Raw genomic sequence first — 27,055 nt, 5'->3', positions numbered from 1 at the left:
AAACAGTAATATTGTGAAATATTATTACAATTTAAAATAACTGTTTTCTATTTGAATATATTTCACAAAGTAATTTATTCCTGTGATCAAAGCTGAATTTTCAGCATCATTACTCCAGTCTTCAGTGTCACATGATCCTTCAGAAATCATTCTAATATGCTGATCTGCTGCTCAAGAAACATTTAATGTGAACAATGTACTGTATGTGTATATGTATGTGTATATGTATGTGTATATGTATGTGTATATGTATGTGTATATGTATATGTATATGTATATGTATGTGTATGTGTATGTGTATGTATTATAATCTCCAAGAGCTCAACTCAACTCAACTCTAGCTCAACTCAAGAACGCTATAGGGTGTAACGGTACACAAACATGACAATTCAGTACATACCACGGTATTGAAGTCACAGTTCGGTACAGCAGGGTACAACATATATTAAATAATTAAGACATTACTAACAGATAAAGTAAATATTATGAATATAAGCTAATAAAGTGCATATATTTAGTGAAACGCTCCCCTCTATAGTTAATTTCTCTAGTGAACTAACATGCTGTGGACACTGAATGACTTGCCTGAGGTAAATGTATTGCTACCTGAGATATTATTCTCAAGCAGCGTTGCATTATTGCACGCCCCCTTCTGGATTGGAGTGCGATTCGCCCATGACTGACTGTATTCATCATCTGACTGCATTAACTGACGCCCGTACTGTGTGTTCAGGACGAATACATATACCGTCTGTTACACCCCTACTATATACTGAGAAAAATTGTTCTTTGCTGAACCATTGAAGATCCTTTATTTTCAAGAGTTTACATTCATCTTGTAACTTTTTCTCTAGATGTGATGCAATCCGACTAACTTTCTCTCATGTGCGTGTATGTGTAATTCCAGCCATGTTGTCCATGTGTTTTCTGGTACGCCACAGGACAAGCTTTGCTTAAAAGGCTACATGATCCCCGGCACATCCTGAAATTAACAGGCTTACGGGACCATAAATCTCATTTATTTTCCCTCCTTGTGACCTGATTTCTTCTAGCGCTTTCAAAAGCTCTCCAAAGTCCTTATAGACAGTATCCTGCGGGAGTTTCTGCAGCTTAAACTTTATTTCTTGTTTCAATGCTGAAGTAGCATTTTTACATGGTCATCTTTTCACAATGTTGTAGCAAAAGTGATCTTCATACCATCAATGTAAGTTAGTTCTGCAGTGACTTTGGGACATAAATGTCACCTTGTACATCAGTGTCAGATCCACTTTGAAAGTGATGGGTACACGATCTGTGACCTTCAAACTCTTATTAGCATCCAGTAAATGTATGATGCTAAAAACACATGGTATGCGCCTGATTATAAAGGATGAAGCAGGGTGAACTGTACAGTGTTTAGACTTGACCCTGTTTCAAGGAGCCTGAGGTGGAATCATGTTTGACTGGGTCACTGTAATCAGGCAGCAGTAAGCCTTTACTCCAGTGTCATGACTTATACCAGCTCCTGCTATGCATTTAACCTTCACCTTCTGCTGACGGTTGTTCCTTCACTTTGTAATTTTAGAGAGAAGCCGACGGAAGAGGCCAAAGCCGAAACGAGCAAAACGTCAAACGTCCAACTGAAACCAGCAACCGCTGCTGCGAACCTTGATCCAGACGACCTGTTCGATGATATATGACCCTCTTTTGGGGTCTAATGAGCACCATCATGATAAGCATGGCTTTTGTACTGTTTTTAAACTATAGGAGTAATAAAATGATACATTTTTTAAGTATTTTTACAATGAATTGACTCTACAACATGAAAGCTTGTTTCCACCATGGAATAAAAGTAAAAGAGTAATTGAGTTTATCTCAAAATTTTGATTTTTTTTTTTTCTCTCACAATTCTGTTGGAAAAGTCTCAATTGTGAGAAAAAAGATTGCAAGATTAGCAATTCTGACAATTGTGAATTGTGAGATTGCGAGAAAAAAAGTCAGAATATAAACTCGCAATTGCAAGAAAAAGGCAGAATTGTGAGATAAATAGCCACATTTAGCTTTTTTTTTTAAATTGAGTTTATATCTCACAATTCTGACTCTTTTTTTTTTTCACAATTCCAATTTTATCTCACAATTCTGAAAAAAGTAAGAATCCCAAGTTATAAACTCCCAATTGTGAGGAGAAAAAAAGTCAGAATTGTGGGATAAAAAGCTGCAGTTACCTTTTTTAAATTGAGTTTATATTTCACAATTCTGACTTTCTCACAATTCCATTTTATATCTCACACTTCTGAAAAAAGTAAGAATTGCAAGTTTAAATCGGTCATGTGGCGGAAACAAGCTTATTAAACAATGAAAGTAAAAAAAAAATGAACACTACATTTTAACAATGAGAACTGAAGAATGAAGAGGCAAAATTAGTCCATTTTTAAATGTAAGGTGTGAATAAATATGATCAATGTGAATAAAGATTTGTTTTTTCTCATTCCCTAAGTTGTCATCTTATTTTCAAAATACATTGAACCCCAACCCTGCATTTTCAACTTGCATTCATTATTGCATTAGTTATGCTGCACCATTGCTGTTATGGACATTCTGAAAAAAGACATCTTAAAGGGATAGTTCACCCAAAAATGAAAATGTGATGTTTATCTGCTTACCTCCAGCACACCCAAGATGTAGGTGACTTTGTTTCTTCAGTAGAACACACATGATGATTTTTAACTCCAACCGTTGCAGTCTGTCAGTCAAATAATGCGAGTGGATGGGAACTTGTACTATAAGAGTAAATAAAACTTGCATAGACAAGTCCAAATTAAACCCTGCGGCTCGTGACGACACATTGATGGCCTAAGACACGAAACGAGCGGTTTGTGTGAGAAAACGAACAGTATTTATATCGTTTTTACCTCTAAAACACCACTATGTCCAACTGCGTTCAGCACTCGCTTAGTGAGGTCTGATCGCGCTCTGTCAATGGCAGTGATGTCTCACGCATATACTTCAATGAGTGCCAGACATCACTGCCGTTGTCAGAGCGCGATCAGACCTCACTAAGTGAGTTGGACATAGTGGTGTTTTAGAGGTAAAAAATTATATAAATACTGTTCGGTTTCTCGCACAAACTGATCGTTTCATGTCTTAGGACATCAATGTGTCGTCACCAGCCGCAGGGTTTAATTTGGACTTGTCTATGCAAGTTTTATTTACTCTTATAGTAGAAGTTCCCATCCACTAGCATTATTTGACTGACAGACGGCAACGGTTGGAGTTAAAAATCATCATTTGTGTTCTACTGAATAAAGTCACCTACATCTTGGATGCGCTGGGGGTAAGCAGATAAACATCAAACTTTCATTTTTGGGTGAACTATCCCTTTAAACCAGCCTAAGCTGATATTTTGGACTTCAGGCTGGTCTGTTAGCTGGTTTTAGACAGGTTTTGGGCACTTTTTCAGTTGGACCAGCTAGATCTTAAACCAGCTACGACCAGCAAACCAGCTTAGACTGCTTTAAGCTGTTTAAAACTCAATATTAAACTCAATATTTTTATGGTAACATTCATCTTGTTGTTCAGTGTATTCAACAGGAATACTTTTTGTTTAGATAACAAAAACGGTTATTTTAAATGTTAATGATACATCATTAATACAATATTAATGTTTTTACTGTATTTTTGATCAAATAAATGCAGCCTTGGTGAGCATATCCTACCCCAAACATTCGAATGCTAGTGAATGGACTTGGTTTGTAATCTCACTCATTGCAATTTCAAAATCTAAAGAATGGCGCAGGTTATTTGTAGAGGAGGTAGCGGTACCTTCTCTCCCCCGTGTGGAAAACTCGGGCAAGCTCTTAGTAGTGGAGTAGGGCAGTTCACATCTGCTCGAGTAATTTGGTCACTTTCACACCCCTTAATAACCCACTTACTCCATCAGCACCTTCAGCATCAGTCTGATTATCCCTGCTCTGTCAGACCAGATGATGCGCTTTTGCGCGCGACTCCGCGTAATACAGAGAGCTGCTCAATGGTTAGGAGTGCGAATGTACTGTGTATATAATCTGAAGAACGAATGTTGATTTAATTTGCAAAGTCAAATAGAAGTCACTATCTTAGCTGTTACAGGTACTTTACGAGCAGATGGACATTGCTTTGGACTTTGCGCGGAAGTTTTCTGTGTAGCTCCAAGATTGTGCGCAGTGCATTAATAGCTACAATTAAAGAGAAGAGAAACAAATAATTCATTTTTTTAATTACTTATATCCCAAATTACACGCTCAGAATAGCTTAATCGGTGATTCAAGATCCAATCTGCACCGAGATTAAGAGCGCAGAACATCCCTGTTCCTCTTCAGTCAGCAGGATGGATCGGATTCGTTTTGGGTGGGCACTCTCTGCCCCTCCTCTGAAATCTGACGAAATCATGGGTGGACATGGAATTTGAACTTGCTGCCGGCTCATGTCTTCAGTCTTTTCGTGGGCACCAGGGGAAGAAAGAGCACTGACGTCTGCTGCTCGCTGCTGGAGCATCACAAATATTGGCACTTTTTGTGAAGGACTGAATTTGGAGAATCAGGAATAGTCAAGACTGTCTACTGGGAAAATAAGTAAGTGTTTAATAGTGTTGCTATTATTATTACTATTATTATTATTAACAATGCTGATACTTGATGAATATATTATTGCACATTAACAAGTAATTGCTGTAGTTAAATGTCAGTTGCATCTTAATGTTACCATGCTCTGCTCACCTTTGTTTTATATCGATCCCTCAGTGCATCTCTTTGTTTCTCATTTGGTTGTCTTGTGAGAGCTTGTCTGTCACCCTGAAGCTTTGTTCGCGCTTGGCATCTTCTCAGTGGAGCTCCACTTATCATTATCTCGTCATTGTCATTTTGTGCTTTAATGCGGATCGCAGAGAGTGTGTGATATCAGAGGTGCGGGTGTTCAGATAAGCTTTGGATTTAATTTGGTCTGGTGTGATTGATCTGTCTTCATTACGCGTAGTCTGGCTTTAGCGCGCGCTCAGACTGAAGATTTCATGGCGATGTTAAGTGTTGACGCGTGGAGATGCTTTATATATAGTGTTTAATAGTGTGCACTATGTAGGGCGTGTGTGTGATAGGGTTTTGGACACCACAGCTGTCACAGGATGAGTCTTATATTTCCGAGGGATGAGTGAAGTAGGACTGTCCAGTGTATTAAGATGGAACAGCCTTTTTAACCGAAGCTTTCATAAACACCTTCTCTGTTTGACTGCAAAGCCATAAATTGAATTGATAAAGTGAGACAAGAAAGCAAACAGAGAGTGGGTGTTTAAAGACCTATTGGAGCTGGAACAAAGACAGAGACATGAAACAGAAACAGTCTGACAAACAACCCACGTTAGGAGTAATCTGTAACTAAACTCATGACTAAATGACTTTTATGAAATGAAAAGCTTTATTTATTTCCAGATTTGAGATGTTATTGGACGTTAAGCACATCCTGTGGTTGGTCTGTGTCTGCAGCGCTGTAACCCATCATGGTGAGTTTATAAGGGTTTTTTTTTTTTGTTTGTTTTTTTTGCCTTTTTTTTTTGTTTTTACTTCTTCCACATTATTATAAACTTTTCACTTTTACGATAATTTAGACTCTCCAAACTTTTAAAATATGCACAGATGCACATATATTATAATTCTTGCCAATACAGATAAGCTAATAATCATTTTAATATAATGGCTGATATCAATAAATGGCAATTAAAATTGTATACTATTTTATCTGAATAAATTTAAAAATAAAACACTTTTTAATCTATTTTAAAAAATAAAAAAGGAGATTATATTTATATATATATATATATATATATATATATATATATATATATATATAGAGAGAGAGAGAGAGAGAGAGAGAGAGAGAGACAGAGAGAGAAAATATTCAAATAATTTATTTATAATTATATTTAATAATTACATTTATAATTGTTATAATAAATGATAGTATTTATTTTAATAATTATTTTTTAATTAAATTAAATTAAAATTATATTTTTTTAGTATTCAGTAGTACAACTATATTTATTTATTTATTTATTAAATAGTCAGTATTTTACATATATTGTGCTATATACCTAATTTCACTTTTATCAATTATTTTTATTTTTTTAAATAAATTAAAAATAGTTAAATTATTTTTTTTATTAAAAAATTATATTCATTTTATTTATCATATTTTATTATGAAAATATATTAATATTAAGGTATTAATATTTATATTCATATTTATTATTAATGTATTTTTACTACTCAGTATACTATATTAAAATATGTAATAAATATGATGATTTTTCATATTCTAATAAAAATGTTTTAATTATTCACTTATATAAAATATTTATTTAGAGATCTGTTAAAGATTAGACTTATATTATTAAAATATTAGTGTTTTTAAAGATTGATGTTAGTGTAGATGTCAATAAAGGAAACTAAAATTAAAATTAGGAGAAATTAACCAATGTGATATATTAAAAATCTATAACATCGGCCAGTAATGATGATATATCATGCATCCCTAGTAATCACTGTTAGCCCTATCTCCAATTACTTAACACTTCCTGTGTGCTAAATGACAGCTTCCTGTCTGCTGCAGTGTTGTAGTATCACTGATACTCTATTATAGTTTTTTGTTAAAATTTTTCATTAGATTTTATTTTTTTAATATTTTCCAAATTCAGTTTAATTTTAGTTTTAAAGCGTTAATAATTTTGCAGTGTTTTTGTCATTTTTCTTATATTTGTTTTTATCATATTATTTATTTATTATGTTTATTATATTATATATGTCTATATATTTTTCATTAAGTTTTAGTTCATTTAGTTTTAGTTACTTTAGTATTTAAACAAACTAAATGAAAATGAAAAATTTTGAAAAAATGTTTATATATATATATGTATATATATATATACGTATATATATATATATATATATATATATAATATATTTATTTATTTATTTATTTTTTCAGGTACATTTTTACTTTTTTTTTTTTTTTTTTAAAATAACAACCCTTGTCTGCTATAAGTGACCACATAATACAGTATGAGACATGAACTGCAACGTTTTTAGTTTATGAAACTATTACATGTTTAAAACAATTGATTAAACACTAAGTTAATGACTCTCTGGAAACAGAACGTTTGAGTTTTGTTTCAAAGTGTGTGTTTGTAAAAGCTTCCAGAAGATTATATGATATGTCTGCTCTTGTTTCCAGACTCGGCCCGTAGGTTGAGGGTGGAGAGGAGTCCTCCGGTCCGAGGGTCCCTGGCGGAGCAGGTGGTCTTGCCCTGCCATTTTTCCATCCTCCCACCCCCGACCGGCATCTCCAGCACATCCACCGCTGCTGCCGTGGCCACGGCCTCCAGCGCCCACCCGGACCATCTCCGCATCAAGTGGACTAAACTCGAGGGCGATGAGGAAACCATAGTGATGGTGGCCCAGAATGGGTTCATCAAGATCGGCCAGGCATTTAAAGACAGGGTATCGGTGCCCAGCCACCCCGAGAGCGGGGGCGACGCGTCTCTGACCATAACGAGACTCAGGGCCAGTGATGCGGGCGTCTACCGCTGCGAGGTCATGCACGGCATTGAAGACACTCAAGATTCAGTCTCCCTGGACGTCAGTGGTCAGTGATTCTTTATGCAAATTTTAAAAAAGTAATTTGGTCAAAGTTCAATCGTTTAATCGCTAATGATGTCACCAAGAGCTCTTAAAGGGATAGTTCACCCAAAAATTACATTTCTGTCATCATTTACTCACCCTCAAGTTGTTCCAAACCTGAATCCAAACCCATGTTTTTCAAAAAAATCTTCTTTTTTGTTCATCAGAATTAAGAAATTCATACAGGTTTGGAACAACTCACCCAAAAATGAAAATTCTGTCATCATTTTCTCACCCTAGTAATGACAGAATTTTCATTTTTGGATGAACTATCCCTTTAAGGCCTGTTCAGACCAAGGACGATTACTATGATGTTAAAGATATAGTTATATATCATTCCAAATATGAAAGAATAACAGTCCACAGCACAACTAAAACGATAACAACACAGAGGAACGATTTCGTTGAATTCGCTTTAGGTAAAATGTTTCTTTAACTTCTTTCATCTTGCACGGTTTCCACTGGCAAACCCGTTCAGCAATGGCTCTCAGATGTGCTGCGCTTTTTTTACTCTTGTAAGCACATGTGATGATGTAATTAGTCATCGAAAGCCAAAATGGAATAGCGTTCCTGTCAGGAGACAAGGGAGGAAAGATTATTTTACTTTAGAGTCTGGAAAAATCACTTTCAGAGTCTGGATTTACCTCGAATCTTGACAAGGCCCTATTGTGTTTCTAAATAATAGAAAGTAAGGGGGAATGTTTTGTTTTAATCAATGCAAGAAAATGTTTAATGCTTTTTTGTTTGTTTGTTTGTTTGCTAAATGACTACATTATGAACAAATGTATCTGTTTACGTCGATTATGTTTGAAAATGATTTGACCCTCAGGGTTTTTTAAAGGCAGCGGCTAAGTGCACATAGCTGTCGATGCTATTTACACTAAGTGAAAATAGCAATATATTCTATTTACACTAGCTATAAAAGTAGCAGTTCTTTGCAATAGTGCAAATAGTTGTTAGATGCTATTTATACTTCTAAATAGTGGCAGATCCTTTGCGCTTCAGTATTGTTGTACATTAACAGGATGCAATAATAACAGAGAGTATAAATGATTGTATTTTTTAAAATTATTAAATGGATCCCGCCTTATTGGGACAATTAAGTCCTCCCTACACCTGCCCCTAAACCTACCTGATAAATACTTTATTAGTAAACACTTTTAGTAAACACTTTTTTTCTTCATTTTTATTGAAAATAAATACCTTTCCGATCTGATATGTGATGGGAAAAGGGAGAAGAGCGAGTTTGGCAAAAGGCAGATTCAAACGCGGGTTGATGCCATCAAAAGCTTCTTCCATGCGTCATCCTCTCTACGGCCTACAGCACTGCAGATGTTGAATGGCATGCATATTTATTAATCTTGTGTGGCCCAATCAGACATTGGTGGGTGAAGTGTAAATAGACTGTTTTTGGCAAAACAAAAATAGCAAAGCATTTACTATGGAAGTAAGCTGGGAAATGGAATAAATATTTAAATTTTTTATGTATTTGCCAGATGCTTTTATCCAAAGCGACTTTTTTCTTCTCCAAATCAGTTAATTCATTGTCTGGGAATCAAACCCATGACCTTATCCAGCGCTATACGTGCAAGAACCTAACTTGAACTTGGAACATTCCTTTAACAGAAGAAGTGAAAGAAACCATCCTAAAGATCTTCTTAGGTGACAAACAACACTTTATTTGTTTACCGCATTATGATGCCCAGTTGTTTGCAGTAAAACATGAGCACATCTGGCTCAGGTGAGACGGTGGTATTGGAGAGTTTGTAGGCCCGCAGAGAGCTGTGTGCCTTCCTGCCAAATACACTCAATGCCCTCTGTTGAGGTCCGGGCAGCGCTGATTGCCACTCAAAAGTAGCGCTTGCCCAAAAAACACACTGCCATCCCTCTGAGGAAAGAGCATTCAGAACCTGGCCCGCTCAGCCAGCAGTTTTGCTATTGTACCCAAAAATAGACCCATATAAGCCCATATAAGGACAAATTACAGAGTCTGAAGGCACAGCCTGTTCTGAGAGCCTGATTAGTAGCTATAACTATAACTAGTACTATTGCTTATATGTGCTGAAGTAGTAAACTTCAACATGGAACTCAAGCTGTGTAGTTTAGGAACCAAAAGTCTTCTTTTCTTGTTTATTTTTTTGCTGTTATTTTATTTAATTTTTTATTTGCATGCCATAACTGTTAGACAGTTTGGACAGTAAAACCCTCTTTGCATCCAAAGTTTCATCCATAAATTCATCCACCTTACATATATATTTTCTTCTTTATATTTATATATATATATATATATATATATATATATATATATATATATATTTATATATATATATATATATATATATATATATATATATATATATATTTATATATATATATATATATATATATATATATATATATATAGTCCAAAAGTTTGGAACCACTAAGATTTTTAATGTTTGTTAAAGAAGTTTTGTCTGCTCACCAAGGCTACATTTATTTAATTAAAAATACAGTAAAAAACAGTAATATTGTGAAATATTATTACAATTTAAAATAACTGTTTTCTATTTAAATATATTTGACAAAGTAATTTATTCCTGTGATGCAAAGCTGAATTTTCAGCATCATTACTCCAGTCTTCAGTGTCACATGATCCTTCAGAAATCATTCTAATATGCTGATCTGCTGCTCAAGAAACATTTATGATTATTTTCAATGTTGAAAACAGTTGTGTACTTTTTTTTTCAGGATTCCTTGATGAATAGAAAGTTCAAAAGAACAGCATTTATCTGAAATACAAAGCTTCTGTAGCATTATACACTACCGTTCAAAAGTTTGGCAGTAAAGACATTTATAATGTTACAAAAGATTAGAATTCAGATAAACACTGTTCTTTTAAACTTTCTATTCATCAAATAATAATACACAAATATTTTGTACAATTGTACACATTAAATGTTTCTTGAGCAGCAGATCAGCATATTAGAATGATTTCTGAAGGATCATGTGACACTGAAGACTGGAGTAATGATGCTGAAAATTCAGCTTTGCCATCACAGGAATAAATTACTTTGTGAAATATATTCAAATAGAAAACAGTTATTTTAAATTGTAATAATATTTCAAAATATTACTGTTTTTACTGTATTTTTAATTAAATAAATGTAGCCTTGGTGAGCAGACGAAACTTCTTTAAAAACATTAAAAATCTTAGTGGTTCCAAACTTTTGGACTGTACTGTATGTAGGTATATATATGTATATATATATGTGTATGTATGTGTGTGTGTATATATATATATATATATATATATATATATATATATATATATACACACATACATACACATATATATAATATAATATACAAAATGTTATTGTGTGGTCATGTGGAAACTAATATTGTTATACTTATAGTTATCTTTATAGTTATCATTCTCTGTGTGAACAGCTCCTAAATCTTTTTATTATTTTATTTTATTTGCAAGTTTTAGCTGTTAGGCAGTTTTATTCATATACATTCATACACGCCTTTGGCCATTGCGTTGCTTTTGTGCTGTGTAATGCTGTGAGAGTGATTACTATTCAGATCATGTTCAGTATTTGACACGGCAGGTTCCTAAATAGCTGAACAATAAAAGGATTCTTGTACATTCAGTACAAAGGCGGCCCTCTTCAAATGTGATTCCTCACAAAAACAGCCTATTTGATCACATTTATTGTTAGATAAAGTTAAATCATATAACACTGACCATATGACCACCTGACTAGAAAGAGAATCAGATTGTTAAAAATAGAATTTTTAAAGGTTTTTGAAAGTCTCTTATATATGCTTACTATATTTAATAAAAAATTCTGTAAAACTGTCACATGATCCTTCAGAATTTGTTCTGATTTTCTGAATTGGTGTTCAAAGAAACATTTATCATTATTTTTAGTGTTGAAAAGAGCTGCGCCGCTTAATATTTTTGTGGAAGCTGTGATGCTTTTTTTCAGGATTCTTTGATGAATAGAAAGTTCAAAAGGACAGCAATTATTTGAAGTAGAAATCTTTTTATATTAAATGTCATTACTTTCATTTTGATCAATTTAATGCATTCTTGCAGAATAAAAGTTTTAATTTCTTTAAAAAAATCTTACTAACCTCAAACTTTTATAATATAATAGTATATGGAGTAGTTATGGAAGCTTGTTTCTGCCACAGAATATTTTTTTTTAAAGATAATTGTGAAAATAGTCAGAATTGCAAGTTTATATTTAACTCGCAATTCCTACTTTTTTTTCCCTTGCAATTGCGAGTTTATGTCTCACAATTTTTACTTTTTTCTCGCAATTGTGAGTTTATATCTAGTGATTTTGACTCAGAATTCTGAGAAAAGTCCAATTCTGAGGGGAAAAATTTACACTTTCTCACACTTTTCTCACAATTCTGACTTTATAACTCACAATTGCGAATTTGAGATAAAAAAAATCACAATTACTTTTTGTATTTTTTATTCAGTGGCGAAACAAGCTTCCATAGTAGATGGTGTTCTTGTCATTTACTCGAAAATATATTAGTGCATCACAAAAATCAATCAAAATTTGCTCTCTATAAAGTTTGATCAAATCGATTTTGTTCTTTTCTAATGAACTTGATTTTTGTTTTGTTTTTTTTTCTTAGGTGTTGTGTTTCATTACCGTGCCAACACCAGTCGCTACAGTTTAGATTTCGAGAACGCCAAGCAGGCCTGCATTTACGTGGACGCGACCATCGCCACCGCTGAGCAGCTGTTTTCGGCATACGAGGACGGATTTGACCAGTGCGACGCCGGATGGCTGGCAGACCAAACCGTCAGGTGATTTCTTTAGCTCCAGACTCAAAAACAAATCTATCAAATCATGTTATCTACATTTGTATATTGCTGATATGACAACCACATCTGGGGTTGTTCTCCACAGATACCCCATCACAAAGCCAAGGGAAGGTTGCCATGGCGATATGATGCTAAAGCCAGGAGTCAGAACATACGGACTCAGAAATTCCTCCGAAACGTATGATGTGTACTGCTATGTAGGAAAACTTCAGGGTAAGTTTAGAAATCAGCTAGGGAATGGATTTCTCATACACCAACAGCGCTCCTCATTCTGTGATCACGTCTTGTCAGAATTACTATAATTATGAGATGACTGCTCAGAGCTGTTCACGTGCTCAAACTCAGAAATTACTTGTTTTTATGGGAACGCTCATAACACCTAAATGTCATTTTAAAAAAATCCTAAAGGTTCACATATATTAAATTAAATTTTTGTTTAAAAATTATTTTTTCAATCAATCTGTCAGTTAGTCAGTCAATCAATCAATCAATCAATCAATAGATATAGATAAAGAAATACAAATACAATATCAGTGTGTGGCTTTATTGGTGATGACAGCAAAATATTTAATCACATTAACTTACTTACATATTTTCTTGCAAAAGAAAAATCCTAAGAAAAACAATCCTAAAACTTACTTAGTGAATCTCACGGAAACATCACCCCAACATTTTCGGAAAGAAAAATATAAAAAAATATTACTATCATGTACAAATGCTTGTATTATTTTAATAAAATAATACTTTATTATTATTATTATTATTATTCAGAAAATATAAATCTAAATATATCCATGTGCAGCTTTATTGGTGATGACAGCAAATAACAAATATAACTAAACATTATATCTATCAATATATATATGTATTTTACAATATTTCTTTTTCACTGCAGTAATGAGAATTTAGAAGGCAAATGTCTCAATTTGAAGGGAAGAAATCTTAATTTAATTTTAATTTAATTTAATTTAATTTAATTTAATTTAATTTAATTTAATTTAATTTAATTTAATTTGATTTGATTTGATTTGATTTGATTTGATTTAATTTAATTAATAGGAGTGTGTCTTTATTGCTGATGTCAGCAAATACTCAATCACATTATTCATTTATTTTTATATTCTTTTGCAAAATATCGAAAGATAAAGAAGGTGCACAATGACACATCAAATGGTCAAATGTGTGGTTTAGCTGCTTTATATGATGTCACTTGTTAAAATGGTATGAGTTAAAACATGTAATTAATGATTTTTTTTTTTTTTTTTTTTTTTTAATGACATGAATGCATAACAATGTTCACAGCTGATTCCAAGTCAGGTCATTAGCATGCCACTAAGCAAAACATAATACTTTAATAAGCACACAAATACCTTTTATGCACAAATTCTGGGTGAAATAGTCGACTTTTAATTAAATGGACTAGTTGTAACGTAGTTACTTTTCCATTTCATACCAGTGCATTCTGGGATTGCCTTATTTGTTAAGAGCATCAAATGGTACCTTATAGATTTTAGCCAAATCATCTTAATTTTGCCGTGTTTGAGTTAGCATTTGTGTCGGGTGTATGATGCCTATGAATGTTGTCTAGATAGGCAGCTTACTAGGGTTTGAAACAGAGGCTGTGTAATATGTATAAAGTGAATGTGTTTTTGTGTGTGTCTGACCTCAGGTGAGGTGTTCTTCCCTCCTGTGGATGTTAAGATGACTCTAGATGAGGCCAGGGCAGTGTGCGAAAGACAGGACGCCGTTTTAGCATCTCCAGGTCACCTGCATGCAGCCTGGAGGGACGGCATGGACCGCTGCGACTTCGGCTGGCTGTCTGACGGCAGCGCCCGCTACCCCATCTCTGTACCCAGAACTCAGTGCGGCAAAGGACAGCTGGGAGTGAGGACTATGTACCGCTACCTCAACCAGACAGGATTTCCTTTACCGAGCGAGAAACTGGGAGCTTTCTGTTTCAAAGGTAGGTCTTCATGAAATGCTCATGAATCCTAAAACCTACTGGGTAAATCTCAGGGAAACATGCCATACCAAAATCAAAAGAAAAAAAACGAGAAATTACTCATTCACATTTATTTAATATTGCTCGTTTTAAAATCAACTCATGATGACCAAAATGATTGACATGGTAACAATATATCAGCAACATCTATCAAACAAACAAACAATTAACTTAATATTATATTTATTTTATATGATAATAAACTCCAATAATATATATAATAATATAAAATGCTAAAAACGGGCTTGTTTTTCTTGTATAATTTATATTCAGACACATGTATATACACTATATTGCCAGAAGTATTGGGACACCCCTCCAAATCATTGAATTCAGGTGTTCAAATCACTTCCATGGCCACAGGTGTATAAAATCAAGCACCTAGGCATGCAGACTGCTTCTACCAACATTTGTGAAAGAATTGGTCGCTCTCAGGAGCTCAGTGAATTCAAGTGCTGTGATAGGTTGCCACCTGTGTAATAAGTCCATTCGTGAAATTTCCTCACTACTAAATATTCCACTGTCAACTGTTAGTGGTATCATTACAAAATGGATGCAATTGGGAACAACAGTTACTCAGCCATGAAGTGGTAGGCCACGTAAAATCACAGAGCGGGGTCAGCGCATGCTGAGGCGCACAGTGCGCAGAAGTCGGCAACTTTCTGCAGAGTCAATAGTTACAAGCTTTGTGTGGCCTTCAGAATAGCTCAAGAACAGTGTGTAGAGAGCTTCATGGAATGGGTTTCCATGGCCGAGCAGCTGCATCCAAGCCTTACATCACCAAGTGCAATGCAAAGCGTCAGATGCAGTGGTGTAAAGCACGCCGCCACTGGACTCTAGAGCAGTGGAGATTTGTTCTCTGGAGTGACCAATCACGCTTCTCTGTCTGGCAATCCCATGGGCGAGTCTGGGTTTGGCGGTTGCCAGGAGAACGGTACTTGCCTGACTGCATTGTGCCAAGTGTAAAGTTTGGTGAAAGGGGATTATGGTGTGGGGTTGTTTTTCAGGGGTCGGGCTTGGCTCCTTAGTTCCAGTGAAAGGAACTCTTAATGCTTCGGCATACCAAGACATTTTAGACAATTTAATGCTCCCAACTTTGTGGGAACAGTTTTGGGATGACCATTTCCTGTTCCAACATGACTGCGCACCAGTGAACAAAGCAAGGTCCCTAAAGACATGGATGAGTGAGTTTGGTGTGGAGGAACTTGACTGTCCTGACCTCAACCCGATAGAACACCTTTGGGATGAATTAGAGCGGAGACTGTGAGCCAGGCCTTCTCGCCAACATCACTGCCTGACCTCACAAATGTGCTTCTAGAAGAATGGTCAAAAATTCCCATAAACACACTCCTAAACCTTGTGGAAAGCCTTCCCAGAAGAGTTGAGGCTGTTATAGCTTCAAAGGGTGGGCCAACTCCATATTAAACCCTACGGATTAAGAATGGGATGTCATTAAAGTTCATGTGCACGTAAAGGCAGGCGTCCCCAAACTTTTGGCAATATAGTGTACGTTTGTGTGTGTAATGTATTTAAATAATATTTTTGCACAATATATTATCTCACAAACTACACCCTCTGTAACTGTAGAAAAAGGAGTGATTTATACACTTTTTAATGTCGCTTTTTGTAATATTTGCCTTTTTATTTTTGTAATATGGATTATTTTCTCATCCAATTTTTTAGAGGAGGCACTGCCTCCCTTGCCTTCTCGGAGGAATATGGTAACATCTTTGACAGGTTTTGTGAGGTTCACACATCTATTGTTTTGTAGATAGGGAGGCGTCTGTTTTGCTGTGATATCATAACAGCTGTGACTCCGAGAGGACCTTTCCTCTCTCTCTCTGCTAGCTGGGTGGAAGCAGAATAATTTGTTCTCTCCAGGGCATCCTCAGATTTCATCTGTTCAACGTCTGTCCTAAGTCGAGCTCAAATATGTGCCTTAAAACGGCAAACTAACTGACCTGTTTTAAGGTCAGTTCCGCTGCCCAGAATGACTATGACCTTTGAACCCTGTAACTGTCCTGCTGGGGGTTGTTTAAACTCTCTGTCTGTACAACCTCAGTTGTCACTTGAGAGGGAAAATAGAAACAGGCCACACAAAAGCAGAGCTTAACATGCATTTAATCCAATTTTACATCGGGTATCTCCTTTTCACCCCCTACCTCCAGGGATCTTGTGGCTTTCCTGTTAGCCGTGGCTTGTTTCATGTAACCAGTCTTGAAACACTTCTCTTAAATGGGCTTCTACCGCAAAACAAACAGAAGAACTCTGAGTAGGCCAGGAAAGAGCGTGGAGGGCAAGAGCGCCCCACTATAATATATAAACAAGCGCTAGTGGGGGGATGTGGCTTCCTCCTGTGCTGTTTCAAGATCACTGCCGTTTTATAAAGGAAAAAGATGCCTGATGTTTTACATCAGAGGCGCTGCACAGAAAAGAGGACACATCCCTAACGTCTAACAGCTGGCTGTGTGTCCACACACTGAGACTGAGACAAAGAAGCAGTGAGATGTTGTACTGTCATAGCATTGTCATGAGCAAAAGTAGGTGGCTTCACCCAAAAATGAATTTTTCTCATAATTTCATATGTGTTTGGATCCAGATTAACATAACGTCGTCATAAGAATTCAGTTATTTTATAGTCTGCCTGTTCTGGTTGTGATATGTATAGGCTTACAGAATGATGAAGATAGACTGCCAGAATTGGCAAAGTGAAGGATGGAGAGATGGGTGTGGGTCTTTGTCTATACACAACACTCTGCATAACTTCAGCATTATGCAGCTGAAATATAAAAACATACTCAAAACAACATCAATTCTCAAAAGCAGTAAATGCTGAAAGAAGAACAATTGGTGGTTACTATTGAAAACAAGTGTTTTGTCTCATAAGTCAGACTACTGTTAGTGAAATGCCTCTGAAAACATGCAATAGATAAAAAGCATAGGCATCACAATGTAATTTTTATTTATTTATTTTTTTCAAAATGTGGCATAGATGTTTGTTCAATATGTTGTACTGTCTTAAGATACTAAGTCACGTTTAATTTTGTAGAGTCCAAGATTTTTTAAAATGTTTTTGAAAGACGTTTCTTATGCTCACAAATATTGCATTTGATTAATAATACTACAGTAAAAACAGTAATATTTTTATATTATATTATATTATATTATATTATATTATATTATATTATATTATATTATATTATATTATATTATATTATATTATATTATATTATATTATATTAATTTAAAATAACTTTTCTATTTGAATATTCAAATATTTAATTTAATATATTTTAAAATGTAATTTATTCCTGTGATGTAAAGCTGAATTTTCAGCATCATTACTCCAGTCTTCAGAAATTCTGATATGCTGTGTTTAAGAAACTTTTCTTATTACTCTCAATTTTGAAACTGTGATACATTATTTTTCAGGATTTTTTGATGAATAGAAAGTTCAAAAGAATAGAACTTACCCCGTAAAAAAATATTTTCATGATTTGTTATCACAACATTTTTTCATTTGTCAAATCAACTTAGATAATTAATGTGGTTCAGATAACATAATATTTTGAATTTCTGTTGATAAAATCAATCGCCTTCATTGTATTAACTCAAAATTTTAAGACAACCAGGTAACTTACTTTTTTAAGTTAAACCAACAATTCTTTTTTACAGTGCATTTGAAATCGTCTTTACCTTCACTTTTGGTCAGTTTAAGGTATCCTTGCTGAATAAAAGACCCCCAAACTTTTGAACGATATATGTCTATCCCTCACAGCCTCATTTTTATTAATAGAAAATTAAATATTAGTAAAATTAAATATGGCGTCTAGCCTGATTAAGCCTGGATAACATGGATTGTCTGTTTTTGTTCATGCTCTGTCATTAAAGAAAAAGATATACACTATATACTAAGACATTCTGAAATCTCTATATATTTTTAAATTCAGCTAAATGGAGGCATTTTCACTTGTTCTTTCAGACTTTAGGACCCCCACTGTATACAGCCAGACGTGCGACTGCCATACATGTCGTCATAAATGGGTTTGCCTTGCTGCTGAAACCTCTTGCTAAGCACGAACATTTTTTACAGTCTGAGTCAAACCTTTGGAGGTCCGCCAACATGTCCTGAGCACAGCAGCTATATGTGTATGAACAGACAGGAGTGAACATTATAGTGTAGTTTACTTTGCCACATTTGCATTTTTTATATAGGTCTGTGACAGTGTGTCAGAGTTAGCCTGCATGTAGATAGCAGTGTTACGGTTTGATTTATCCGTTGTGAGAAATGAGACACCTTTGGCACTTAAACTATAAAACATTCCAAGTGCAGTTATTCAAGACTATTTACCTACTGGTCAGAGTCAAAATAAGGGGTTTGGCAATATGCAACCTTGCCAAAAACATTCTGGAAAGGAAGCTAGAGTTTCAAAATAAATGTAAACTGTCAAGTTCTACCCTGTCATAGCAAGTAATTTTCCCAAAATAACTCTTTACCAGCCAAAAAATTATTTCATGCTTAGACGATTCTGCTGTTGTTGGTGTTTTTAGAAATTTTTAAAAATATCTTGACTTTGTTGCCAGTGATTGTGCATACTTGGTCAGTGTTAATAGACTGAGGGCTGTGACTGATTTGTGATAAAACTACAAAAGCATTCTACAGTACTCTCCTTAATAGCACATCTTAAAGCTGATATAGTTTTTTATATCCCAAATTAATATAGATAAATATACTGTAAAAAAATATGCGTTTGTAGGTTGACACTGTGGCTCTTTCAATTTTGCTTGGGCAATCTGACTTGTCAGCTTTTGTCAATAAATGGTTTGAATATGGGCGGACTAGCTAAACAATGGAAGATGGGCAAGTGTTTGGAAACAAACCATTATTTTTATAATTCCACTTGGTGTCAATAGGGGCATCAAAATTCTACACTTTACCTTTGAAATTCTTGGTCAAAATTACATCTTTCCTCTTCTCTCTGTTCTCAGGATGGGATCCCACAACTGTACCCACAGCTGGACCCACAACATCTCAAATTCTCTCGGAGAGCCTTCAGATCTCTTCCCTTAAATTAATGCCTTCTACACCAGCCCATGGCACCACAGAAGAGCCACCATCCATGTTTTCTGCAAGCATGGCTCCACGCGAAAGAGCCACTCCTGAAGCATATCCTTATGCTAAATCCACAGTTGTTGTACCAACTGAAGCCAAGGCGATTTCAGATATGGCAACCCCGACCACATTTAAAGACTATGAAGACAACGAAAACTCCTTGGTGCAAGGGGCACCCCCTGGTGCCGGTATTTACTTTCCTTCTCAGCCATTCTCAGTCCCCACTCCAACTGAAATGCCCCATTATTTGGATTCCTTATTCTCTATCCAGCTACCCCGTCAGCCCACCGCAGGGATCAGACATCCTGTGTTAGATACTCCGCATGCTGAATACAGTGGTGCTGAGGGTAGCAGCAACGGCGACACAGATACTTCTGAGAGTGTGATTCCTACTTCGCCTGTGTTTGTTACGACCTTCAAAGGAGATCCAGACCAGCCAAAAATTGTGTACAAAGAGAACGAAACCACAGCAAACACGACTACAGAAGGTTTAAGTGAAAAGGTTGTGCACAGCCAACAGATTGATTCCACGAATGACCTCGGCTTTCCACTAGACATCAATATGCTTTTTGTCAACATTAAGGACCAAAATCAGTCAGGTAGGTCAGATAGATAGGACTCTTCATAATCGATAATCATATCGAAGCTAATTTTACCAGAGAAAGAATGGTAATACATTGACTTCTTGTTCACATGAACCAATTTTGCTCATCCTTTCATATTTTGGTATTTTGCAGCATTGTTTTTCTGTGATCGTTGCTTGTCCAAAGCAGCATGTTGTAAATGAGTGACTGGGTTTAGGAAACATTGAGACGCAAAATGAATGTAGATCTTGGCTAAAGAGAGTACATATTTGGCTCTGTCGCAACGCCTACTGCTTTCTCGCAAACAACAGGTCTGGACTTGACCCTTTGATTTTATGCAGTTGCTTTTGTAGTTGGTTTGTGCTAGATCTTTACATCATCCACAAGTATAGCTAAAATAGTGGTGCTGCCTACATGCATAAATAAGTGAAAGGAAAACAGATCTTCCATGCCTTCTCATGAACTTAATTGACTTCCAGTGTTGCTGGAAAGAGTGATGATGTTGATAAACATCTGTAAATGGACTGCTGCCAGTTTTCCTGTCTTGTAGGTCCTGTGGGTCGACATTAATCAGTTGACCCATTTATACCATTTGAGACTGTTAAAGGGGCATCTACTCTAGGAAAACATCAGAGAGAGACAGAGGTGTTGAGTGTGAGAAAGAGTAGCTCTCAAAGCCATAGACAAATGCCTCTTGGGTCAAATGGCAAAGCCGCTTTAAAACATCAGTCAGCAAAGTAATCACTGCAAGCTAATTACTTTCCCTTACCTCGTCCAGTCTAAAGATCAGGTTACCATATGTGGCTGCTAGTGTGTCCATAGCAGCCAAAGGAAAGGTATATTTTGTTATGTATGTCATTGAGGCCTTTCAGGATGTAGTAAAATTTCTGGCTATATTTCACACAGTGTAATGTGTGATGTACCAGTAGCTGGAATCACTTTGTTTAATTTTGAACAAGAAAAGGGCCTTGTGATTTTGCAATATAGTATACTTTATGGTCTCACAGGGACATATTTATAATAAGCAATTCGCTCTACTCTATTTAAGTAGAGCCATTACTTATGTAGGAACAATAATAAGTAATATCTTGACAGCCAAAATTATAATTCACTTGAGCATTTTATTTGCCTTAAAAGAGACTCTAGACTTTAAGTGCAATATACATGCAGTGCCAGTTGCCCCGGCTACATTTCCTGCCAGTACTGAACCTCGAACCCACAACCTTCGGGTTATAAGTCAGACTATCTAACCATTAGGCCACAACAGCCCTTCATGATTAGCTGTTGACTTAGAAAGTGTTTGTGTAATGTCTTTTCTTCTTTGTTTGCAGTTGATTCTGTTCTGAAATTCCTTGGGCAAACTACTAAAACCCTAACATCTAGTGAAAATGAGTCACCTTTGGGCAGTGGAGACCTTGAAATATATCCCTCAGCTTCTGTTACCATCACCCCAGAACTGAGTTTCATTAACGGAAAGCACGAGTTGACTTTGAAACCAGACATTGACCAAACTCAGGAGGCTAGAGGAGACCAATTTGACACTGCTATCCCACCAAAAGAAGAAACCATCCCTGATGACGAGATGGTAATACTGACGGAGGAGGCTGAAAGCGGCACATCTTCCCCTGAGACAAATGAATCTGGGTCAACGACAAGAAGCCCAATTGAGCCCCATTTCACAACAAAGAGCTCAGAAAGTACGACCACGACAGAGTTTCCAACATTTGCAACCAAATCTCCAAGCCAGGAGATGACTTCACAAGCCATATCATTTAGCATGCCGAAGTATGAAGAAGGTTCTGGGATGCGGCCAACAGATGATGAAGAGGAACCGACACCATTGGAAGGTTCTGCGGATGACGTGCTTTCAACAACGGAATCTAATGACCCAGATGTGGTGGCTACTGACGAGGCTGAAACAGAGAAGACTACACAGGCATTTGGGGTGGATTGCTCCACCAAAGGACCATTTGTTACAACTCCAGAATACAGCACTGTAGAAAGAAAAATGAAACCAGAAACAGAAGATTTTGAGGGCTCCACCTCCACTGAAGATGAAGGCTCAGGACAAGATATATATTCAACAGAAGAAATAAAACATCCAACTTTATCTCCATCTTTCAGTGTTTCATCTCACAGCTCTACAAGTTCTTTAACAAGTACTCATCCCAAAGAGCCAAGGCAACCTGTTAGTTCGCCTTTGCCCAGTACAGAGCCTGCCATTCAGGTGGTCTCAACTCCTCAAGCAGGGGCAATCCCAGAGGAAAGTACTCCTTATATTAAATACTCTGAGAAAGATCAAAACGGAAGTACACCCGAGAGTCCTTTGTTGGTCCCTGAGATTGAAAAAGATGTAAACACAAACTTAACCAGCTCTGAGGACATCAGCTCTGGTGATCAGCCAACTGAAGCATTCTCAAAACAACCTTTCACTGCAACTATTTTTCCATCCCTTCTCAGTCAAGCGCATGATGAATCTGCTAAAGTATTTGAAGGTTCTGCAGAAGACACAACACCATTGACTTTTGCTAGTGTCCAGACTCAAACAAAATTCACAACCCAGAGTTCAGAGACCACCATTCTGCCCACTGATGGTCTTAGAGCAGTAATGTCTTCTTCCCAAGAAACTGTTCTAATCCAAAAGACATCTTCAGAAGACACAACCACCCCAGTGCAGTCATCAGAGACTTCAGAGGAGACAACACAAGAAATATCACATTCTACGTTTGGATTCTCAACAGAGAAGCCTCTCACTTCATTATCTCCAGTTTCTAGTCGTCCCTCCTCCAGTGTTCCTATAGACTTAAATGTGCAAGAGCCAGTTCAGGTCTCAGATAGAGTCACTACTTCTGCTTCAGTAGACATTCTCACCACCACCAAAGACACAAGTATTGTGGCATTTGAAGTGAATGCCGTTGGTTATGAAGATGTGGCAAGTCCCTCAATTGTTGAAGGACAACCACCATCCAGGGAAGAGTTCACCACAAGAAAACCAGAGGTCTGGACAGAATCCAGCAACACTGTTGTGAGCCTTATGGTGGATTTGCAAGGTACAGTTTCACATAATATGTATTTTTGTAACTTGCAAAGTATCTTGCTTATCTTACATAGGGGTAAATAGGAAATTTCCAAAGTTACTATCTTGAGGTTTACAAATAGTTGATTTAGTTTAATTGCTTCATATTTCAGTTGTCCATAGTGGATTTGTCCATCCACTAATAGACGTTACTTTATTATTTCAGATCTCACACTTTGCTCCGTCAGTGTGTGTGAAAATGGTGGAACATGCTATTCTAATGGAAAAGGAAACATTTGTTTCTGCATGCCTGGATTTAGTGGGGAACATTGTGAAAATGGTTTGAAGCCTTTAATACTATTACTTTTTCAGTTTATTTACTTTTGATGAACTTTTGAGAGTTTCTGTTAGAAAAGTAATATGTTTTCTCATCCTAATTCTTGCAGAAATTGACGAATGCCAGTCAAACCCTTGCCGCAATGGAGCTACATGCATTGACGGGTTAAACTCTTTCAGTTGTGTCTGTCTTCCCAGCTATTCAGGAGCCCTCTGTGAGCAAGGTACGAAAACAAGATGCTTTACAATTGTTTTACGTAGACTAATATATTAAATTCTTAAAGGAATATTTGTGTTTTTTGCAACTAAATGCTATCAAGTTGCTAAGCGATTCTATCACATCACTCAATGCCTAATGTATAAATCTTATGGTTTATTCTTGAAACATTAAGGTGATTGCATATTTTTTTGCCTGATTGCCTGCTAGGCTTCCAATAAGTGGAATAATTTTGTAACTTGTTTTAAATTTGTAGGAGCCGGCGAATGGAATATGTTATGATTCAAGGGGCTATTTTCTAAATTGTGAATAGTGTCTGTTTAATAATTCCAGTGAAGCAAATTGTATATAGTGGTCAGTCCAAACTGTTAGCAATGAGCAAACCAAACCACACAGTTCATCACCTCTGGCAGGCCGGATCCTCTAGAGAGTCTGCAGTATGGTGTCCAGAGGGATGAAAGCAGATTTGTGCCAACAATAGGGTTCAGAGAAAAGGTCAGACAGTCAGCGACAGCACTGCCTCTTCCTTTACACCCACCAGACTTCTCACAAATGGGCAATTCGCTAAGCCAACTGCCTTACTTGGCATGGTCCCAGGCACATAGAGTGGTTACGTAAATGATGCGTGCATTTTCCTTTGGTTGCCTCGTCATACTCGTCCACCACAAAAGCATGACTTGTGTAGGTCCCAGGCTTAGGTTGTGACTTTTAGAAGGCTTTGGAAAGTAATTAAAGCCAGCATGAAATGACGTTTGCAGCACACTGAATTTCATAATATGGCATATTTCGGCGTAAAACAAAATATTCAGAAGAAAATAATATAGGACAGGAATTGGTTTGAGATTGACATTTCAGGCTAAGATTAGCATTGTTTGCTTTGACAATAGCAATAGACTAACTTAGATCTACACTGAAGCCATAAAGACCAGAATATCTTAAAGGGATAGTTCATCCAAAAATGAAAATTTTGTCATAATTACTCACCCTTTTGTTGTTCCAAACCCGTAAGACTTTCGTTAATCTGGGAAACAAAAATGAAGGTCTTTTTTTTTAATGAAATCTGAGAGCTTTCTGTCCCTCCATAGACAGCTACGCAACTACCATTTTGACTAGGGATGCTCACATTGACCGTTTAACCGTTAACCGAAAGTAAGAATTTTAACCGATTAATACTATCAGTTAAACTTTTTTTTATTTTTTATTTTTTTTGCTCTTTGCTGCATGGTTAAAGAAAAATATGCTATATGTACCTCTCTATATATATACCTATAACTCGCGGGGCGTTTCACACGTGCCAGACATATTTCGCTAAGCAACAAGCAAAATGAAGCAAGCGAAAAGAAGTACTGACCATTTCGATAGAAAGGGTCAGGCGCGCCGTTGGCACGGGGGACAGGGGGGTCAGGACCCCCGCAGTTTTGAAAAGACAGAATTAGACCCCCGCACTTTTGATAAGGGCTGCTTCAATCAGTCACAATATATCATCTTTTAGCTTAGGATATTTTCTTTCAAATGAGACCATTTTCACGTTTCTGTGAGCTTTCGTTCATAAATAATCAACTGTTTTGTCGCAGATGTGAAGAAGAGGAAATGCGCTCTCGAACAGAGAAACACGCGATCTCCAAGCAATCGATCACAGCGTGCTAACGTTTTAGGACAGGTCGATGGTATATAAATCATGGCCGAACGTTAGCGTTTGTCAATCAAGCTAAACCGTCCATTCAGAAACCAAGAAATTTGACACTTCAAGGTAAGAGGCTGATCTCTCAGATTGACGCGCGAGCTGGCTTGACGGAAGTTTTCGTGAGGATTTGTAGTTTATGGACTGTTTTGAGTTCGGTATCTAGAAAGTTAAAAGCATTGATGGCATATATAAAAGAGATATCTAAAAGCGAAACGAAAATTATTGCCTCGACCGGCGACAGTGGGGAGGAGCACGAGAGGAGACCTGCGCGTTTAATTGGTATGTGTATAGCTACTGTAATACTGCATTTACAAAGCTTATCAGTGGCATGCACTTTGATCACGAAAGTGAAAGTGCCTTTTGTCGGTCGCATCGCGGTGCCCCCGCGTTCCCATTTCTCTCGATGTGAACCGTGAGCTCCAGTCCATTACAATTTAGGGCCATGGTATACTTCATTTCCCGCATTCCGCTTAGTCTCGTGCGCGAGCCTTTCAAAGAAACTCCTTTGCCCATGAGCGCGGAAAGACGCGTTCGGTATGCACACGTGCACCGTCCGTGGTCACAACAATAACAATCCTTGAGGTAAGCCTGCTATTTTTATTTGACGGAAAAAATGTCTAAAATACCGGTTGTTCAAAGCTTCAATGGCTTCACCGTGTTTTTGCTTTGTCATCTTAATTTGTTAAACATTTAAGTGAAAAATATTTAGTGTAGGCCTATTTATTTTATGCCTTTTATTTAAATTATTTTTTTCTGTTGTCAGAAACGCTGCAGGTGCGTGACAATTTGATAATGTAAATGGGCCATTCCACCGAATGGGTAACATTTAAGTCCCCAGGACATTATATGTATAAAAATGCATGAACATTAACTCTAAAATACATTTTATTATTAAGCAAAGTGTCCTGCACATTATGCTAACTGCAAATTTAAAATATATAATTAAAAACATTTATAAAAACTACTTAGAACACTAAAAATTAGCATTTGTTGCATGTCCCCACGCTCTATCTCTGTACTTTACCATGAAATATAATGATTAAAATCCTTCAGAAATATTATTTTGTTTGCATTGTTGTGTGACGTTTTATCCAATTTATGATATAAAATGTTTTTTTGCATGAGAAATTCATAATATTTTAGATATAATACACATTTTAGTCGTGTCCCCCGGTTTTCACTCAGTCCTGTTACCCTAACACATTTCCCCCCCTGAAAAACTTGGAATATTCCATAAGGCACATTTTCAACAGGAAGTTGCATCATCTGAATCTTCTGAAGGCAATGGGAAGACCAAAAGTAAGTCCTCTCATTTTCTTTTTTTTATATTTGATGATATTGCAACTTTGTCTGAGAAGGTCAATCTTAACATACTGTCCTGTTACCTAAAATATTTTTTAGATGTTATTTGTTTATTTTAAATTTACAAATGTTTGATAAATCACTAGAATTTGCTTTGTATCCTCATGCTATTAGCATGTATGCTATGTGGCTATATTTCATGTATTTGCTAATGATATGCTAAAAACTCAGTCCTGTTACCTTCAGTCCTGTTACTCATATAAACCATAACAGGACTGAGTA

General features: G+C 36.2%; 2 protein-coding genes across 2 annotated transcripts in view; both read left to right on the top strand.

Annotated features, from left to right (window-relative positions):
* xrcc4 (X-ray repair complementing defective repair in Chinese hamster cells 4) overlaps window positions 1-2,415 on the top strand; it is a 43,466-nt gene extending 41,051 nt beyond the window's left edge. The window contains exon 8 of the mRNA XM_067399047.1: window positions 1,565-2,415. Within this exon, the coding sequence (XP_067255148.1) occupies window positions 1,565-1,679 (115 nt within the window). The 3' untranslated portion in view covers window positions 1,680-2,415. The remainder of the gene's footprint in view (window positions 1-1,564) is intronic.
* Window positions 2,416-4,468: 2,053 nt separating this feature from the next.
* The window catches only part of vcanb (versican b), a 37,456-nt gene continuing 14,869 nt past the window's right edge, over window positions 4,469-27,055 (top strand). The window contains exons 1-10 of the mRNA XM_067397532.1: window positions 4,469-4,589; window positions 5,439-5,509; window positions 7,237-7,647; window positions 12,327-12,501; window positions 12,605-12,732; window positions 14,189-14,482; window positions 19,511-20,233; window positions 21,550-23,268; window positions 23,461-23,574; window positions 23,681-23,794. Of these exons, the coding sequence (XP_067253633.1) occupies window positions 5,446-5,509; window positions 7,237-7,647; window positions 12,327-12,501; window positions 12,605-12,732; window positions 14,189-14,482; window positions 19,511-20,233; window positions 21,550-23,268; window positions 23,461-23,574; window positions 23,681-23,794 (3,742 nt within the window). The 5' untranslated portion in view covers window positions 4,469-4,589; window positions 5,439-5,445. The remainder of the gene's footprint in view (window positions 4,590-5,438; window positions 5,510-7,236; window positions 7,648-12,326; window positions 12,502-12,604; window positions 12,733-14,188; window positions 14,483-19,510; window positions 20,234-21,549; window positions 23,269-23,460; window positions 23,575-23,680; window positions 23,795-27,055) is intronic.

The sequence above is a fragment of the Chanodichthys erythropterus genome, chromosome 10, assembly GCF_024489055.1.
Source record: "Chanodichthys erythropterus isolate Z2021 chromosome 10, ASM2448905v1, whole genome shotgun sequence".
Classification (NCBI taxonomy): domain Eukaryota; kingdom Metazoa; phylum Chordata; class Actinopteri; order Cypriniformes; family Xenocyprididae; genus Chanodichthys; species Chanodichthys erythropterus.
Note: the sequence above shows the minus strand (reverse complement) of the source record. Positions and strands in the feature narration are given on the sequence as shown.